This window comes from Prunus persica, chromosome G2 (assembly GCF_000346465.2).
Source record: "Prunus persica cultivar Lovell chromosome G2, Prunus_persica_NCBIv2, whole genome shotgun sequence".
In the NCBI taxonomy this organism is placed as follows: domain Eukaryota; kingdom Viridiplantae; phylum Streptophyta; class Magnoliopsida; order Rosales; family Rosaceae; genus Prunus; species Prunus persica.
This window is the reverse complement of record NC_034010.1, coordinates 4,352,323-4,372,869: the sequence shown is the minus strand read 5'-3', so window position 1 is coordinate 4,372,869 and position 20,547 is coordinate 4,352,323. Positions and strand designations below refer to the sequence as shown.

The 20,547-nt window shown below is 39.1% G+C and overlaps 2 protein-coding genes and 1 pseudogene across 3 annotated transcripts; 2 read left to right on the top strand and 1 right to left on the bottom strand.

The window, feature by feature from the left end:
- LOC109947478 (transcription termination factor MTERF15, mitochondrial-like) lies at positions 8,381 to 11,349 on the top strand. Its single transcript, XM_020557696.1, has 2 exons — positions 8,381 to 10,454; positions 10,901 to 11,349. Exon 1 carries the CDS (start codon positions 8,462 to 8,464, stop codon positions 9,656 to 9,658), a length of 1,197 nt encoding a protein of 398 aa, XP_020413285.1. The 5' UTR covers positions 8,381 to 8,461; the 3' UTR covers positions 9,659 to 10,454; positions 10,901 to 11,349.
- On the bottom strand, positions 11,547 to 16,013 carry LOC18786706 (nudix hydrolase 16, mitochondrial). Of its 2 annotated transcripts, XM_007218430.2 has the most exons (4): positions 15,399 to 16,013; positions 14,094 to 14,208; positions 12,349 to 12,432; positions 11,547 to 12,153 (listed from the first exon to the last, which is right to left on the bottom strand). In XM_007218430.2, the coding sequence occupies exons 1-4, from the start codon at positions 15,467 to 15,469 to the stop codon at positions 11,878 to 11,880; spliced, it is 546 nt and encodes a 181-aa protein (XP_007218492.1). In that variant the 5' UTR covers positions 15,470 to 16,013; the 3' UTR covers positions 11,547 to 11,877. The 2 variants fall into 2 exon arrangements, with proteins under 2 accessions (XP_007218492.1, XP_020413286.1); XM_020557697.1 differs by lacking the exon at positions 15,399 to 16,013 and having other exon boundaries at positions 14,094 to 14,552.
- On the top strand, positions 17,306 to 19,853 carry LOC18786925 (annotated as a pseudogene).

Below are 20,547 nucleotides of genomic sequence, written 5' to 3'. Positions count from 1 at the left end.
TTTACCTGGGTACTGTTCCCTATTTATAAGGGAAGTGAAAGTGGGAGCTTTGCACAAAGTTCCAATGTGGGACTTTGTGCAAGCCGTTGTGGTGATGACACGTGTCCTGGAGATTAGGTTTGGCAGCTGAGAGCTTCGGCAGGTGTCTGGCACCTCGGAAGTGTGTCTTCCTTCGGCATGGGAGAAGGCGTGGCTGCCTTGGTGCTAGTCGCTTGATGCTGGGTCTGCTCGGTTCATTATGGTGTAAACAACCCACAACAGCACCTCGCCCAAAACCTGGGTTTACTTCAGTGCCCTCAAACATCAAAACGACGACAAACCATTCTCATACTCCAGTGCACTTTACAACTCAATTAGAGCTACTTGAAAGGCGGCAAAGGGGATTGTGTCTCCACTGTGACGATCCCTACACCCCTGGTCACCATTGCAAGTCCCCCCACATTTTAATGATTGAATTAGAATGAGTGAGGAATAAGGAGACTGATCTGACAAGGGGGGGAACTAGGACAAAACTTAGAAACTGGTGAAGAGGGGGATGAGGTACCTATCCATTCTATTGCAGCAAAAAAAAGAATCAGAGGAAGAGCTATGTGTCTGCAGGGATTCATTGACAGGATGCCAATCCATGTGTTTATTGATTCAGGGGCAAACCAGAATTTCCTAAACCTAAGCGTGGCTCAAAGGTTAGGAAAAGTTATCAATCCCAAAGATACAGAGAAGGTAGTAGTCGCTACTGGCAATACCTACGATACTAAAGGCGTGGTTTATGATATTGCAGATGATTTAGAAATGTTCAAGTTTCACAATAATTATAGATTATTGGCTGTTGCAGGGTGCCATTTGGTACTGGAGGCTGAGTGGTTAGAAACCCTGGGGTTGATTGGTTGGAACTTTAAAGAAAAACTCAAGGAATTCAATAGAAGGCTGTCATTATTGACTGTAGGAATGAATGTAGGAGGAGTAAGACTGATACAGCCACAATTAGCTAAAGCTCAATTTTTCGTTCCTTTTTACGTAAATATGTCTTGGTTTTCTTCGATGACATATTAGTTTATAGCAAAACTTTATCTGAGCATATTACACACTTGGCTCATGTTTTCGAGGTATTGAGAGCTCATCAGCTGAAGGTGAAGTTCTCAAAATGTCTATTTACTCAAAAATCAATGGCATATTCGGAACATGTCATATCTGCAGCTGGAGTGGTAGTGGATCCAATCGAAGTGCAATGCATAGAGGAGTGGCCTAAACCCACTACCATTAAGGGGTTGAGAGGATTTTTGGGACTAGCCATATACTATAGGAAGTTTGTACAAGGTTTTGGCCCGATTGCCAGGCCACTAACTCATATGCTGGAAAAAGATAATTTTGCATGAACGACAGAAGCCGAGTCAGCATTTCTGAACCTCAAGGATGCTCTAATGACTACCCATGTACTAGCCCTGCCGGATTTTTCCAAGTTATTCGTGGTTGCGTATGATGCATCTAATATGGGAATTGGAGCCATTCTATACAAGGACAAACATCCAATCGCTTATATGAGTAAAGCTCTCTCAGATAAGCACAAAACCCTATCTATGTATGACAAGGAGATAATGTCAGTTGTATTTGCAATTCAACACTCGAGACCATACCTCATCGGCTGCCATTTCAAGATCTCGACGAATCATCAGACCATAAAGTATTTTTTGGAGCAACAAATCACCTCTCCAACACAAGAAAAGTGGTTATTGAAATTTCTGGGGTATGATTATGAGATTGATTATTGTTTTGGTACCCAAAATGCAGGGCCGGATGCCTTGTCTAGCAAACCAGAATTGTTGGCCATTTTTTGATAGTGTGTCACAAATAAAAGCCGCTTGTCTCATCGACACAAGCTATGAACATTATGCAGGCTTTGCAAGCCCAAGCTCCTACTAAACCACATTTTTCTTGGCAGAACAATTGCTTCTTTTACAAAACAAAATATATGTTCCCCCTACTTCAAAGTGGAAAGATCAAATTGTGGAGGAGTTCCACAACTCTCCAGCAACTAGCCACTTTGGATAGTTACGAACATATGAGCACATTACAAGGATGGTTAGGCTTGAAAAAACAGGTGAAACACTTTGTGGCAAGTTGTCATTATGCCAACGACAAAAATATAAAGCTCTTCATCCCCAAGGGCTGCTTCATCCATTGCCCATCTTCAAGGTACCTGGCAAGACATCGGTATAGACTTCATAAAAGGAATTCCATCAGTTCAGGGTAAAAATTGTATTCTTGTAGTTGTGGATCGTTTGTCAAAATATGGCCACTTCATTCCAGTGAAGCATCCTTATACCGCTAGTTAGATTTCTCAAGTTTTCATTCGAGAAGTTTTGTGCCTACATGGGATGCCTCATTCTATCGTAAGTGATCGAGACCCGGTGTTTATTGGTCAGTTCTGGAAGGCCTTCTTCTCTGCCCAAGGAACCAAGCTGTGACACAGCTCTGCGTACCACCCCTAAACTAACGGCCAGACTGAGAATCTCAATAAATCACTAGAACACTACCTGAGAACAATGTGTGGGACAAACCACACACCTGGGTATAATGGCTTCCGTGAGCAGAGTGGTGGTACAACTCCACCTACCACTCTTCCATTAAAACGTCTCCATATCAGGCGTTGTATGGCCAATCACCGCTTCAATTGAATATTATACTCCCGATATGACCGTGGTTCAAGCAGTGGACTTGGCATTACGAGACCGTGACTCCCTTATCCAACAATTGCGTCAAAATTTGCAAGTCGCAAAAGAACGGATGAAATTCTTTGCTGATCGACATCGTACTGACCGCGAATTCCACGTGGGGGACTAGGTCTACCTCCGTCTTCAGTTGTATCGACAAACTACCATCAGTCACACTCATCATTCGAAGCTTTCCCCACGTAGTGGTCCCGTAGTTTATCCCTTAGATTTGCCAGCCAAACACTCGCATCCACAACGTTTTTCATGTTTCTCTACTGAAACTGAAGGTGGGAAATGTTAGTGTATAAATTAGTGAACTGATTGGTAGTTTGTTTTGTGGGTTGGGCCTCAGCTCATAGGCGGAGTTAGAAATATTTGAATTGTATCGATTGGTTAAGTCTCATAGGGCTTGGCAATGGACAAGTGTCCTAATCTAATGACATGTAATGGATGGCTGAGATTGAAGTTAGAAGTGTGTCTAACTCTCTCTCTCCTCCAACGGTTAATTCATTGTGTGTGTGAGTGAGCTAATATGCTCTGAGAGATAGTGCAAAAAATACAGTAGCAGAATACAGATGAATTCATCAAATCGTTTCTCTGACATTTTCCTTTCCTCTTCTCTGATATACTTTCTGATATTCTCTTCCATACCTGCTAGGATTCAATTTCTCTAACATGGTATCAGAGTCTAGTTGGGTCTGAATTTCTGGGCGTCGTGTTTATTAGGGTGAGCTCGAATTCACAGCAAAAGCTCATTGCAGTGATTCAAGGTCGTAACAGCGATCAGGTCTTCCATGGCTGGATATGGAGGAGGGGAACTCAGGGCACCAATCTTTAATGGTGAAAATTTTGATTCTGGCAAATCAAAATGAATACCATCTTCCGTTCGCACGAGCTGTGGGATCTTATGGAGAATGGGTACAAAACTCCGACGAAAGAGACGGAGGAGCTCACAGAGGCAGAGAGGAAGCTACTGCGTGAGAACTTGGTGAAGGACGCTAGAGCTCTAGGTATTATCCAAGGGGCTATATCAGATCAAATTTTTCCAAGAATAGCAACTCAAGAAACTGCAAAGGCTGCGTGGGATATTCTGAAACAAGAATTTGTTGGTGATAAGCAAGTAAGATCTGTGAAACTTCAAGGTCTTAGGCGTGATTTTGAATACACTCAAATGAATGATAATGAATCTCTTTCTGGATATATTGCTAAGCTGTTTGATTTGATTAATCAAATGAGGAGCTATGGTGAAGATCTGAGTAATCAAAGAATTGTTCAGAAGCTGTTAATCAGCTTACCTAAATCCTATGATAGTATTGCAGTTGTGATAGAAAATACTAAGGATTTAGACACCATTGATGCTCAGGATGTGGTTGCCATCTTAAAGCGATATGAGCAGAGGCTTGATAGGCATGGTGACAATAACATGGAGAAAGCATTTGCTCGCTTCAACATTGGATCAAAATAAACTTGGTTCAATGGTCAAATAAGTAAATCTCATAAAAATGTCAACAAGGCTTATGGGAGTAATAAGCCTAATCCCCCGGTGAAGAATGAGGCACACAACACTGGGAATAAATGCAAATTTTGTGATAAACTGCACTATGGGGGAGTGTTGGGTTAAGAACAAAGTCAAGTGTCACAAGTGTGGCAAAATTGGGCATATTGCAAAATATTGTCATACAAACAAGTCTGTGCAGCAGGTGAACTTTGCTAATCAGGTTGAAGAAACTAGAAATTTATTCTTTGCTAATCATTCTGGAGAAGTAAAGAAGATAAGTGATGAATGGTACATAGATAGTGGATGTAGCAATCATATGACATCCAGGGAAGACTTGCTTGTAGACATTGACAGAAGAGTGAAAGCAAAGGTTCAAGTAGGCAATGGAGTTTTGGTTCAAGTGGCAAGAAAAGGGACACTGATCATTGAAACAATGAAGGGTAAGAGGTATATAAAGGAGGTTATGCTTGTACCTAGTCTTGCAGAGAATTTGCTAAGTGTAGGACAGATGACAGAGCATGGTTATTTTCTTCTATTTGGAGAGTCTAAGGTGGATATATTTGATGATAGATCTTTAAGAAACTTGGTGGTCAGTGTGAAACAGAAAGGGAATAGGTGTTTTCCTCTAATCTTCAGCATCAACAAGGAGCTTGCATTGAAAACAAATGTGCTAGAGTGTGCACATATATGGCACAAGAGATTTGGTCATCTAAACTTCTGAAGTCTCAAGCTATTACAGAGTCAAGAAATGGTATTGAGGCTGCCTGAAATCCAAAATAGTGATACCGTGTGTCAAGGATGTGCACTGGGGAAGAATTACAGAGAGTCATTTCCCAAAGAGTCAAAGTGGAGAGCAAAGGAGCCACTAGAATTAATACATTCAGATGTGTGTGGTCCTATGCAAACACCAAGTTTGAGTGGAAACAGATATTTTATTACCTTTATAGATGATTATTCAAGAATGTGTTGGGTCTATTTTTTGAGAAACAAATAAGAGGCATTCCATGTGTTCAAGAAGTTTAAAGCTATGGTAGAGCTTCAATGTGGATATCATGTAAAGAAGTTGAGAACAGATAGGGGAGGAGAGTTCATCTCAAATGATTTTGCAAAGTTTTGTGAAGATCTGGGGATAGAAAGACAGCTCACCGTTGCATACTCTCCACAACAGAATGGAGTTGCAGAAAGGAAAAGCATGACTGTTGTGGAGATGGCAAAGTGCATGACATGAGAAGGAACTTCCTTACAACATCTGGTGTGAAGCAGTGAACACATCAGTGTATCTGCTAAACAGAAGTCCTACAAAAGCTTTGGAGAATATTACACCATTTGAGAAATTCAGTAGAAGAAAACCTGGGATTAAACACTTGAAAGTGTTTGGTTCAGTGTGTTATCCTCTTATTCCAGGAAATTTGAGGCACAAATTAGAAGCAAAAGTGCCATAGGTATTTTTACTGGATATGGTGTTTATGAGAAGGGGTATGTATAGAATATTGAATCCAGCGACTCAAAAGGTCTTGCTCTCAAGGGATGTAATTTTTGATGAAAATGGCTAATGGGACTGGGAGAAACACAAAGTGAAAGAAGTCTGCATTCCACTACCTGCAGATGAAATTTCAGACATGCATATGAGAACTATAGAAGAAGTGACTGCACCTCAACAGCAAGTCATAGTTGATGGTTCTCAAGTTGAAATTGAAAGTCCTCTAGCTACTGAAGATGGTGAAACTAGCAGATCACAGCTTGCATCTCAATATGATGACACACCATTGAGGTACAGGAACTTGAGTAAGATTTATGAAAGATATCATTTGTGTATTGTTGAGCCTGAATGTTTTGATGAAGCTGCACAGGATGAGGCATGGAAAAAGGCAATGGAAAGCGAAATGAATATGATTGAGAAAAATCAGACATGGGAGTTGGTAAGAAGACCATCTGATAAGCATGTGATTGGGGTCAAATGGGTGTATAAAACAAAGTTGAACTTAGATGGCTCGGTTCAAAAGAATAAAGCGAGGCTAGTTGCAAAAGGCTATGCACAAAAGCCAGGAATAGATTATAATGAAACCTTTGCACCTATGGCAAGGTTAGACACCATAAGAACTCTTATTGCACTAGCTGCAAAGAACAATTGGAAGCTATACCAGTTGGATGTGAAATCTGCCTTCTTAAATGGTGTCCTTGAAGAGGAGGTGTATGTAGATCAGCCCGATAGATTCATTGTGCAAGGAGAGGAGGATAAAGTGTACAAATTGCACAAGGCCTTGTATGATTTGAAGCAGGCACCTAAAGCCTGGTATGGAGAGATAGATTCCTACCTTGTGCAGTATGGTTTGAAAAGAAGTATTAGTGAAGCAATATTATATACCAAGTGCAGAAAAGACTCAGATTTGATCATTGTGTCTATATATGTTGATGATATAGTTTATACTGAAAATTCTCAGGAGTTATTACAGGAGTTTAAGACTGATATGGTGCATAAGTATGAAATGACAGATTTGGGTTTATTACACCATTTTCTAGGAATGGGGGTTTTGAAAACTGAAGATGGTATCTTCATCCATCAGAGAAAGTATGCCTCAACTCTGTTGAAAAGGTTTGGGTTCCAGGACTGTAAACCTGTGAGCATTCCCCAGGTACCAAATGATAAACTGAGGAAGGACGATGATAGTGGAGCTGCAGATGAAGCTCAATACAGGAAAATTGTTGGACGCTTGCTGTATCTCACAGCGACAAGGCCTGACATAATGTATGCTGCATGCTTGTTGGCAAGGTTTATGCATTGTCCTACAAACAAGCATTATGGGACATCAAAGAGAGTTCTGCGATATATTCAAGGAACTCTTGATTTTGGTTTGAAGTACAAGAAAGGAGAAGGTTCTGTTTTGGTGGGTTTTTGTGTTAGTGACTGGTCTGGATCAGAAGAGGATATGAAGAGTACATCTGGATATGCCTTTACATTTGGCAGTTGAGCTTTCTCTTGGGCATCTGTCAAACAACAATTTGTTGCTTTATCCATAGCTGAAGCAGAGTATATTAGTGTATCAGAAGCAACTACACAAGCCACTTGGTTAAGATTTATGCTGGAAGACTTTGGTGAAATGCAAACTGTTGCAACACTGTGGCAACACTTCAGCTATTGCTATCACTAAGAATCCTATATTCCATCAGAAAACCAAGCATATCAATCGAAGGTATCACTACATCAAGGAGGCGTTATAGCAAGGAGTGATCGATTTAGTTTACTGTCCTACAGAAAAGCAAGTAGCTGATATCTTCACCAAAGCGCTGGCAAGAGAGCAGTTCACTTATCTTAGGGAGCTTCTTGGTGTGAAATTAGTCCACAATTTAAAGGGGAATGTGTGTATAAATTAGTGAACTGATTGGTAGTTTGTTTTGTGGGTTGGGCCTTAGCTCATAGGCTGAGTTAGAAATATTTGAATTGTATCGGTTGGTTAAGTCTCATTGGGCTTGGCAATGGACAAGTGTCCTAATCTAATGACATGTAATGGATGGCTGAAATTGAAATTAGAAGTGTGTCTAACTCTCTCTCTCCTCTAACGGTTAATTCATTGTGTGTGTGAGTAAGCTAATACACTATGACAGATAGTGCAAAAAATATAGCAGCAGAATACAGAGGAATTCATCAAATCGTTTCTCTGACTTATTTTCCTTTCCTCTTCTCTTATATACTTTCTGATATTCTCTTCCATATCTGCTAGGATTCAATTTCTCTATCAGGAAATACAGTCACTCCTTCACCGCAGCTTCTTCCACCCCTTCATGCTGATGGCACACTGCAGTGGGAACTTGAAAAGATTTTGGACAGAGGGGGGAGCAATATGTCAAATTAAATTATTATTTTATTACATTTTAGTGTTGATTTATTTTTAATTAAAGAGAAAAGAAAAAAAATAAAATATTCATTTGACATCTTGCTTTTGGAATGTCAAAAATAACATCTCAACCTCCAGTCTTCATTCTACATCAGCTTTGACACATCGGTTGGAGTGATGTGAGATGTTATTTATAGCCATTAAATGTCTATGTGGCACTTCTGACATATCGGTTGGAGATCTTTCAGTAGGAGGACGTAAGGTGTGTTGTGAGAGAACACGTGTAGGAATCATACCTTGTATTTAACTTTGCGCTGAGTTGACTCTTGCCATGAATGAGAATATTGTCAATTTCCAATTTCTATTTCCTCTCTTTTTCTCTCTAGCCATTACGCTCCTAACAATCATCATCGACCTCTACCATGGTACCGCTCTCCAAGTTGAAGAGCCTCAGATTGGTTTGTTTACTCTCTCCTTCTACATTTGCTTCCAGAGCTGAAATATTGATTGCTAGAGATCTAAAACCCTCACATTTTTCTGTTCAAAATCGGATACTCTGCAGACAGTTCACCTCAGAAATCTCAGAAGACCAACACAATTTCACCGTCAATTACCTCATAACCTCATGTGGGTTGTCGCTAGAAGATGCGATTTCAACATCCAAGTGGATCAAGTTGCAGTCCCCAGAAAATGCAGACACCGTTTTGGGTCTTCTGAGAAACCATGGATTCTCTATAATCCAGATCTCAAAGTTTTGCAAAACCCGCCCACAACTTCTTTTAGCCAGGCCTGAGCAAACCCTTTTGCCAAAGCTTGAGTTTTTCAGCTCTCTTGGAGTTTCAAGGGAGGACCTCGCAAAAACGCTGGTTCTGAATCCAAATCTTTTGCAAAGAAGCTTGGAGAAACAGCTTGTGCCCACTTATAATTTCCTGAGGAGTCTGCTTCCTGAGAAAAATATCGTTTCTGTTTTCAAGTACAACTCGTCGATTTTCTTGCAAGCCCACACCAAGAAAGTAGTGCCAAATATCGCGATTTTGAGAGAATTAGGTATGCCTGAATCATGCATTTCTCTGTTGCTAGCTCATTGTACGCATGCTTTGATACATGATACTGAAAAGTTTCGCCAAGTTGTGAAAGAGGTTAAGGAAATGGGTTTTAACCTGGAAAAGTCGACTTCCGTGTTGGCAATAAGCATAATGTGTCGTTCATATTATAAGCGGATATTGAAGCGAAATTGTGAAGTTTATAGCAGGTGGGGTTGGTCGGAGGCTGATGTTCTCTCTGCTTTCAGGAGGCGCCCGGAGTGTATTGCTCTGTCAGAGAAGAAAATAATGCAAACAATGGATCTTTTAGTGAACAAGATGGGATGGTCGTCAGAAATAATTCTCAAGTCGCCGTATGTTTTGAATTATAGTTTGCAGAAGAGAATCATCCCTAGGTGTTCGGTTGTTAGAGTATTGTTGTCGAAAGGATTGATAAATACTGAAAAACTGAGCTTACATTCTGTGTTTGGACCTGTGGAGAAGGAGTTCTTGGAGAGATTTGTTGACAGTTATCAGGGTGAAGTACCTCAGTTGTTGTGTGTATACCAAGGAAAAGTGGATATCCAGGACGTATGATGTTGCAACGTTTTGACCCCTTGATGCTGCACTGTCTTGCTTGGAAAATTGCTTTTGATAGAATACACTCATATCTTGCTTTAACTATTCTGGAGAGGAGAAAAAACAACAATTTATTTTGTGTACTTTTCAAATTAGACGATATGAGTTCTCTAACCCATATGTTTCTTTTGTCTACTTTTGTCTACTATTCTATTGCTGTTTCAGTTTATTTTTCTACTTAGTGGCCTTGCGAAGAGATGAACCCAGATTGAGTGCACTACCATAATGATATTCCAATCCTATAACTCTACCTTTTCTTTGAGTCAATGGCAGAGAGAGCATATGAAATATAAGTTTCGCACACTTTCTTGATTTGTATGTGTGTGCACAGGCTATATTAATGGTATCTTGCAATGGTTTTCAGACCTTTATTCCTGCTCTGTTAATAATTGTTCCCCACAAGCAGTTGGTCCTGGGTAAGCATCATTACGTCATTGTGATTCCATAAGTATGGGATTTCTTGTCTTATGAAAAAAAGAAAAGAAAACTCAGCAACTGCGACTGATGATTGGGTTCCTTTACGGACAAAAGGTCCAGCTTTAATGGGATACTCAGGAGTCATTTGGCAATTGTTTTCTGTGGAGACAAATGAATCTGTTTGAAAACTTCTGGAGATTTTGTGAGATCAAGAGAGTGGTATGTTGGGGATCAGTTTTCTTCTTTATTGCTTCTCCTCTCGAATCATTTGCGGTTGAGTAACCTGTTTCTGTCTCCAAAGCACTTGTTTATTCTTTACTTGGATGATAGTTTTCAGGTAATGCTTCTAACTTTGATTGAAACAGAACTTAAAATGCCTGCACAACGGTGCTGCAGGTCATGAGAAAAGCTTGTTATTTCAACTGTCCTTTGTATGCATGCTGTGATTTATCAGTAGTTACAGGCTTATCAATGTTTGATGAATAAACAAATATGTAAGCTCATTATTTATGATATGGAGAATGTGATGCTTCATTTGCAGTGTTTACAGTTTTTTATGATGTTTAAAGTTGTCTTATCTACAGCAATACACATCGCACTTCCCCCTAATAATTTTGGAGGAAATGTTCTATCTCACCGATGTTGGAATAGATCCCAAGTTTGGATTCCCCAACCCTATTATTGAAAAAAACAAAAAATAAAAACAGCTCCTATTTGGTCTTGGGAGATATTTGTTTTCCCTGAACAGGTTTTGGTCTGACAAACCAACTTTTGTGTCTGTAGTATGTGTATTTTGTGGCTTGAATAAGGCGATATGAATCGAAGTCGCAAAGTTTATAGGACGGGGTTGATCTGAGGATGATGTTCTCTCTGCTTTCAAACTGCCCTTAGTGAACAAGATGGAATGGACGTCAAGAATGATTGTCAAATACTGGGTTGCTGACTCTCTATTTGTATTGAACTTGGTAGGATGGGATTCGATATCTGTTGTTGTACACGTTTTGCAAATTTCCATTATAATTAGAATTTTGGTAGGATGGGATTCGATATCTGTTGTTCTACAAAAACCTATTATGTTGGTTAATACTATATTGAAGCTTTGGTGACTTTGGAAGAGCAAGTGATTGCTAGATTTGAACGTTATGAGATGCTTCTTGCAGTTGCTGCTTGCAACCCAAGTGTAATTGTCAATCATTTCCGCTTGTCATGAGATGAAGAAATAAACTTATGTACTATAAATTCACATTATCCTCCGCATAATTTAGCGATTTTTTATATATTTTTGTTTGAATATATGGTGCATATTGTTCGAATTTATCTCTGTCCGTTGGATCTTATGAGATCTGAAAAGCTTTATAAAGGTACTTACAAAACTTTGAGACCCACTCCCACCCTGCAACCGAACGCTTTAATTTGCAAAAGCTTTGTAAAGAATGATCTTTGCAAATTTGTTTCCAACTTTACAATAACGCACCATTAGAGAATAGGGCAATTAAAAGTTTATGCAACGGAAAATGTTATACAGGGAAGCTGAAACTTGACCCTCTGAGTTTAAATATCAGAGAGATCAACTGGAAACAAGAATAAATTTAAGGGGCAGTGACTAGGTAATTTTGAACAGTTAATATTGTTAAGAGGTTGTTACTTGATGACCAACTGAAAAATTGAAAAATGCCCCCCAAAAAAACCAATTCCAGCACCTGTATTTATGTCTATGAGCATGCACCCGAAACGACTTCTTGTTCAGCCTCACACCCCAACTAGCAACTCAACGTTACATCATTGCTTGCACTAATCATCTTTTCTGCATGCCACTTTGAGAAGCCATCCTGCAAGGCCTCTCTCATCCATGCATGCCGGCAACTGACAAAGGCCTCTGCTACAGTCAGCCAAGTTCTATTTCGGGTGCTCTGTTCGGGCCATGACTCAAGCTCCTCCTTGACAAACAAAGCAAACATAGCAGCTCTACATACACCTTCCGGGCTGAACTCATCCTGGTGTGTTTTACTCTTAAAATGATAAAAGCCCAGGAAATCCTGATATTCAAAAAGATTAACAGTTGCTCTACTTTAACCATCTATTGGGAAGACAGGACAACAAATATAAATTTTTTTGGTAAAAGACAAGTATCAAAACACATGCAAATATTCAATGCTAAGAATACAACTTTATTCTACCCCCTTCACAGAATATATCTTAGAACAAATAAAAGTTAAGAAGATGTATTTCACCATTAGCTCTCCTCGAACTCCAGCTTCTTCAACAGCCTCCCTTACTGCAGCTTCCTCAACGGTTTCATCATTTTCCCAGCCTCCCTGCAAGTGGATAACATATTCATAAATAAAAGAGTTACATATATCCTACCTGGAGGAAGCACATAATAGTTGTTGTAAACTGGTGGGAGCCTTAGCAATAAATCTACATATTATCGATATTGCAAAGTATATGTAAAGTTTTCATTAAAAAAATGAATAATCTTCTTCACCTCAAGAATGTAAAGATCACTCCTAAGTCCACTTTTAAAAATACTGAGTTATATAACTTGTGCTTAACACTAAAGACATAAAGTCTCAATTGATTAGTATATCTCCAGCATTCCTAATGTAAACATATGTTCAAGTACACCTTCAACACCATCCCAATATTTCAAATTCACATCGCCTTCAACTTTCCGATACACTATATATTACAGCTCCCAAATCAACAGTAAACAAGAACATGTGACCAATTCACAGGCACTACATACATTCCACATTTGAACAATCACAACCTAACTTACAATACGCATGACAGGACACAATAATAATCAATAAAGCAAGAATATACCATAAAATAAGCCCCAATTTGTAAGAAGCTGCAAAACTGAAACATCCAAGTGCTGTCATTTTTCACTTTCCGAAGTAGTTCCTCATTTCATTTAATCAAATCCAAATTACCACCCCTAGTGTTAAAAATCACTAGTTTTTCACACAAACTTCGAATATCATAAAGGGTAAACAACAAAGGAAAACACAAGAGATTGTATAACTATATGGGTATGCAGATCATGAATATTTTACCAAGTGTAAACTCAACTTCGAATTGCATGTCCACAAAGAAGTCATCACATTTCAAACATAACATCACCTAAACAATTAAATCTTTCGTAAACTCAACAATAAACACAGAATTATACGGAACCAGTTGACTATATTTCTTCTCACGAAATTAAAATCACAACAAAAGTCCAAAAGTGTTAATCTAGTTCCAATTATAAAAGAGGGCACTATAACATCACAACAAAGAGCATCCATATCTACATTTGCATATCTTGGGCAAATGATAAATCATAACCATAGTTCTGTTGCCAGCTAAAAATTACAGATGTCAAAACAAAAGTGAGGAAATATATCTAAGGGCCTAATAATTAATTGAATCATGCAATAGAACTATTGCCCACGTCTCTTAACGAATTCATTTTTCTCCAAAAACAAACTACTGTCATACTTGATCAGAAAAATAGAAGGTCTAATCAGACGATTTCTATGAAGCCTCTGAAAATAACCCACCCAAATAGCAGGTAAAAGAGAATGCGTCCTACATGTTGATAACTGAGGTAACTGGGATACACTTACAGCCAATAGAAAATGGCAGATATTTTCTGCTCTAAGTTTTCAAAGCCCCGGGTGATTATATTGGTACTTAAATGTATCTAAAGGTGATACAAGAAAAGACAATAGCTTTACCTCTTATAAATGTTAGCCAGAAAAGCAATCTTATCAACCTCAAGTTGCTATCCACCAACCCTCAATCATAGATTACTTTGAGAGTGACATTTTTCACACCTTTAAACTCATTTTTACCATGTATCTATTAGTAAGACGACAGAAGAAAAATAAATTATATCTAAAAATAAGTTATTCCTAAAACTAAAGTTCAGAAAGAAAGATCTCACCAAGTCCAACAATTGTAAATGCCAACAGAAAACAAGAAATACCTTTGGGAACAAAAGGCCTGGTCCACTAGGTGAGTTAATCATAAGCACCTCAATAATCTTCTCAGAATTGGCATCACCAGTCTCATCAGAATTTTTGTATCTAAATGGAATACACCTGTCAAAGGTTAACTGAGTTAGCTTCTTCACATCACAGAAAAAATAATTGGTCACACAGATAAATGTACCAGCAAATAATATCAAAACTAATTTAAGATCGGTTACAAAAAAAAAAAACCAAAAAAAAAAAGAGAGAGAGAGAGAGAGAATCTGATCTATATATGAATGTCTGCATGATCTCTCGGCCCTGGCAAACAATTTATTTATCGTCATACTACCAAGCTCACTCTTTATATGTGTGATCGACAGCCCATCCTTTTAACACAGAGAAAACTAAAACAGCCTATTTCATCTAATTGCACAGATCACCCAAAAATAAAAGAGCGGCCTCTTAAAGAACATATGGCAGGACCATTGTCTAAAAAAAATTAGCAGCAGCTGACAAAAACTACTGATCCTGGTATAATATACTATACAGAAAGCCGTGCCCAAGTAGGTGGCTAGAAGCTTTGACTTCCCTAGGCCCTCTGCATGAAATTTGGACATATAAATAATGGAACAACATCATTTCCTTTCAAATTTTTGTTTAACTCAACTCCTTGACTTATCCGATTGCAGCATGTCTTCATGTAATAAGAAATTCACCTCACAAGGCCACTTTCGTACTTCAGAAGTAGGGTCCTTGCCCATAATCATTGCCTCAATGACAATTTACCCAAATCGTATCGCCGAAATAATCTTATTTACTGCATCACCATTTTAAAAAATTCCTAGTTTCCCTAATCCTCAAACAGTAAATGACATAGTTAATGAAGGCCAAAAAGATTTGCAAATGGAAGAAAACGTTCATATGTGATTCGACAAAGATTTCTGATGAAAAAAATATAGATCATTCTCACATAACACAAGGTCATTGCTTGTCCTAATAAAACAGCATTTCTCACCTACCCCATATAATAAACATGTATATATGCACACTCACAATAAAACAAAAGAAACCCATTAATCCCCACCACTTAAAAATCCAAATGGTAGGCATCAACCAATCAAAAGATATTATACAAAATCAGAAAACCATATCACAAGCAAAATTCTCCAACTATGGAAACACATTGGTCCACCTCCACCACCAAAATACCACATAAACAAACAACATCAACATCAATCAAAATCAAACATACACAAACAAATAAACACACATACACATATGCAAATATATAAAATATAGATTCGAAGAAATGTAAGTACCCGGCAACAAGGCGACAACCGGCCTCGTAGCGTTGCTGATGCCGACCCGTACGGGCTACTAAATCACACATGCTAAGCACCCCCAACGAAAAAAACTCAATCTTTTTAATTTTCAAATTCCTTTTTAACAATCTTCAAGAATTGCTCCCTTTCTCTTCAGCCATTGGAATCGTTTGTTCGGTTTGCACACGATTTTCACAATGCTCACGCCCGCAGCGGATAATTCGCCCACCACTGCTTCTCTGGGCTAAAACGGCGGCGACCGGCGCTCTCTCGCATCATCCAATGGCAATGGATTTCAGATTTCCTTGGCGTTTTTTAGGGTTTGGTTGCAGAGAGAAAGAGAGGGAAAAATGAGGGCCCGGGTGTTGGGTTGCGCTTCGAGAGAAAAAAATAAAAATCTAGAGAGAGAAAATAAAAATGTTGAAGAAATAAATAAATTCAAGCGCTTAGAAAACGGATCGGATCAGACGGTGAGGGTCGTCAAAGTCACGTGGCTGAGAGGTCAAATGCTGGCCCCACTTTTGGAGAAATTTCTAGATATTTCCTACAATTGCACGGTGCGGGGATTCGGCGCTTTCTCGATCACGTGATGCATTGAGCTTCATCATTGCCATACTTGCACGTTAACATTTGGTCTTTTGATTGGTGAAACGAGGTTGTAAATTTGGAGCAAAAGATGTGTCTGTTGCAGCCGATTTTCGAAACGGTTGAAGAAGTCAGCGGATTGGTGATTGGAGGCATGCTGAGTTCGTTTTGGCTGTTTGAACAGAACGGTGGTGATTCAACGGCGGGATCTAGTGGGCCCTTCTTGTCCGTTCGACAGAAGTTGCAATTTGCAACTTCTTTTGTTTTGTTTTGTTTTTATTTTTTCAACAGTAAAAATTCTCGTTTGAGTAATCCCTCCCCCTTCCCCCCATTGGTCACCCGTTCAAATTCCAGAATAAGTGCCCCACTCCCCAATGCAATGTTTCTTTCAGTATAGCTTGTTTCTTAAATAAGCTCAAAAAATTGCTCAAGTAATTTAAACGAATCGTAACCCAACACAATTTCACTCTTCTTTATTACTTAGTTGAGTTTTTATTATTTTAGGTACGATTCATTCAAGCCAATACTACATAGGCAGACTCTAACAGATGAGCACGTAGCATAGCAGGGCCTTTGCACTACACAAAATGACACTTCCCCATGATAAAATCTCCACTCTCGTTGAAGATGTCAACGACAAATGCACCCTCGTTTTCTATTGTGCTCTTAACCATGTAAATATGAATTGTGCCTATCCTAATAAGAATTCTCTTTTGGCTTCAAACAAGCAAGAGTGCAAGTCCTGTACGAAACTAGATGATCAGCTTGATCATGCCCTGAAATGCTATGCTCTTGGAGAGCACACCACTTAGGGCTCCAAGTGTGCTCTAAATATTGAGAATTTTCCTTTTCTTACTATCATGCGATTGAGCTTGATTCTTGAATATAATATGTAGATTTTTTAAGAACACGAAATGTAATATGCAAGTGCAGTGGCGGAGCTAGGATTCTTAGCATGGAAGGGCCAAAATTACAAAATCACTTGCACATGGGTTTTTCATTTTCTGAGAGGGCCAACACTAATCTAATTGCAGTAATTGTATTGCTATATCATATATCTGCGCCGCTCCCCACCCCCACCACCACCCCCCTCCACAAAAAAAAGTTTTGAGTCCTATGTATAGATGAAATATTGTATTTCTGGAGGTGAAATTTCGGGTTTGAGTCTTTTACCTTTGGAGATGGTCTCACTCGTATATTCTTGCGTTTAAATTCGTGTGATAGTGGGAACGCTGAAGAGAACTTCACTGATACTTTTGGTAGTGTAGACACCATTTTGTGTTGTAACTTGTCATGCATTATTGAAGTGACTGGTCCATGCATTTTCAGCCACTAGTTGGATGTACAAAAGCATAAGTTCCCTTCCGACTTAAAACAAAAACCAAAGCATAAATTCCCATATTAAGGTAAAAGATTCCTATGTCTGCATCTTTCATATTGTGCATGTCATGTTCATGTATCTTTTTTCTCTATTTATCCATGATTTCTCTGTTAGGCAGAGGTCAAGTTTGCCTAATACAACCCCCTTCATTTTTTTTCTCCTCTCTCGGTTTGTCCATGACTTCCTCTTCCCATTTGCTTTCAATTATATCTCAGAAAATGGGAGGAAAGAGAACTCAAACTGATTCAGGAAGCAGATCATCAAGCTCATCCATTTTACAAGATGATCAAGAAGGCTTATCATTTTCCTCATCAAAAGCAGAGCTACTTTTCAACAACGCGCCAATTGTCTCATCCTACAACGACAAAATTCGCCCTATGCTTGATGCCATTGACAAGCTCCGCGTCCTCATGGTTATGGAGGAAGGCATCCAGCTGCCCACCATTGTTGTTGTGGGAGACCAGTCATCTGGCAAATCCAGTGTTCTTGAGTCCCTTGCCGGCATCAGCCTGCCGCGTGGACAAGGTATCTGCACAAGGGTTCCTCTCGTAATGAGGCTTCAGCACCACTCTGATCCTAAACCAGAGCTTTCACTGGAGTACAATGGCAGAGTTGAGCAGACTGATGAGGAAAACATTTCAGAAGACATTGTGAATGCCACGAATCTGATTGCAGGGGACAAAAAGGGAATTTCAGACACCCCATTGACCTTGTTGGTGAAGAAGAATGGTGTGCCCGATTTGACCATGGTTGACCTCCCTGGAATTACTAGAGTTCCAGTTCATGGCCAGCCTGAGAATATCAATGATCAAATCAAAGATATGATCATGAAGTATATAAAACCAGATGAGAGCATCATTTTGAATGTTTTATCTGCTTCTACTGATTTTAGCACATGTGAGTCAATTAGTATGTCGCGGAGTGTGGACAAAACTGGTGAGAGGACTCTGGCTGTGGTTACAAAGGTTGACATGGCACCAGAGGGACTGCTGGAGAAGGTTACAGCTGATGATGTGGACATTGGTCTTGGCTATGTCTGTGTAAGGAACCGGATTCGAGATGAAACGTATGAGGAGGCGAGGGCTATTGCGGATCGATTATTTAAAACTCATCCCCTTCTTTCAAAGATTGATAAGTCTATGGTTGGAATTCAGGTTTTGGCTGACAAGTTGGTCCAAATTCAAGCTGTTAGCATAGCTAGAAACTTGCCTGTTATTGTAAAGAAGATCAATGACAAGCTGAATTCTTACCTTTCAGAACTCAACAAATTGCCGAAAACTCTGTCAACTGTTGCTGAGGCCATGACTGTTTTTATGCAGATCATTGGAGCATCCAAAGAATCACTTAAGAAGATTGTTTTGATGGGAGAATTTGACGCGTTCCCGGATGACGAAATGCATTGCACGGCTAGGCTGGTTGAGATGAGATGCTCAATCAGTGCTCATATCAACTTCACGAGTGCAATGCGAGTGACTCCAAAAGTAATTTCTTAGTGGAGGAGATTGCGATTTTGGAGGAGGCGAAAGGTATCAACCTTCCCAATTTTGTTCAGCGCAATGCTTTTCTTATAATTTTGCGGGGAAAAGTGAAGGGGATTTCGAGCATACCTCTTGGGTTTGTTGAGCAGGTTTGGAATTATATTGAGAATGTGGTTTTGTCTGTGTTAATGAGAACTACAGAAGAATATTATCAGCTTCAGCTGTCTGCCAGAAGAGCATGCGAAAATCTTATTCAAAGGATGAAAGAAAGGTCCATTCATTGGATGACGGAGATTTTGGAAATGGAGAAGCTGACTGATTATACATGTAATCCGGAATATGTATCCGAATGGCATAGGCTCATGACTCAACAAGAAACATTCATCACAAAGGTATTTCGTAATTCTCATGATCTGGGACTTGGACCTCACACTGAGATAAAAATAAATGTAGAGGGAATCGGGATGGTTGAAGTTGGAGGTCTAATGAAGTACCCACATGTTCTATTGTCTCAAGCTTTCGACTTGAAAATGCTGATGACTGCATATTGGAATGTTGTGCTGAAAAGGTTGATTGATTCTGTGGCCTTGCATTTGCAGCTGAGTATTTCGAACCTTGTGAACAACGACTTGGAGACGGAGATTGTGAGTGAGTTAATGGGACCTAACCATGGTGATGGGATTGAGAGGATGATGGAGGAACCTCCATCAATTGCAGTGAAGCGCGAGAAGCTCATCAAGAGCATCAAAAAGCTCAAGGAGTCTAAAGAGGTTGTGTGTAAGATCATGGATGGCATCGTTACTTTTGCCAATTAACTTATTGTGTGATAGATATAGCTAAGGAGTCTAGCTAAATTATGGTCTGTTTCTTGTTAATCAAGGCATTCTGTCATTTGCTGATCTGTTTGTACTTAATTATCAAGTCTATGTGTTTGTTTGCTTTTCTTTTTATGTCTCGGGGCTTTTAGATATGTCTTTTAGCCTACGAACTCCTGGTTTCATTTGATGTGTCTCGGCTTCCATTCATGGCTTGCCTTCATCATCTTAATGGAAACTTCATCACTATTGACCAAAAAAATAATAAGGTCAGAAAATAGACGTGGCAACTATAGAGACAACATCATTTATAGAGTAGTCCTCAGCCCTATATCTGCCCTTAGTTAACTCAAAAACGAGCAAAAACGTAATTTATATCCGCAAGAGATGTGTAAATGAGATATAAAAGCGGCTTTACAACCCCGAATTTACACCTTCCTACCATGGAAGCTCTTAGAGCAACTTCACTCATTTGCCCTTTGCCATGGCAGGGGGGAGGGGGTAGGGCAGATACTATTCACGTGAATAGTGGCTGCCTTTGCAAAAAGCAATGTGTGTTTCTACTCATTGCCATTGCAAAGGGCAAATGTTATTCATTTTTTTTTTTTTACAAATTTTTTTACCTAAACAATTAATTTGGATAATATTTTCGGATAAGATTTTTGGGTTCGTACGTGTCAATATTTATTATAAAATTCATATCTCATAATTGGATAAATTTTCGGTTTCAAATTTCAGATAAATTTCAAATTTCAAATAAATTTCAAATTTCAAATTTCATATGAATTTCAAATTTTAGATAAGATTTTCACCCTCTAAAATCGCTCCACATGTCATCTGTATCTGCCTAAATTTTTCCATAAAACCAGAGGCTCAGCTCATACCTC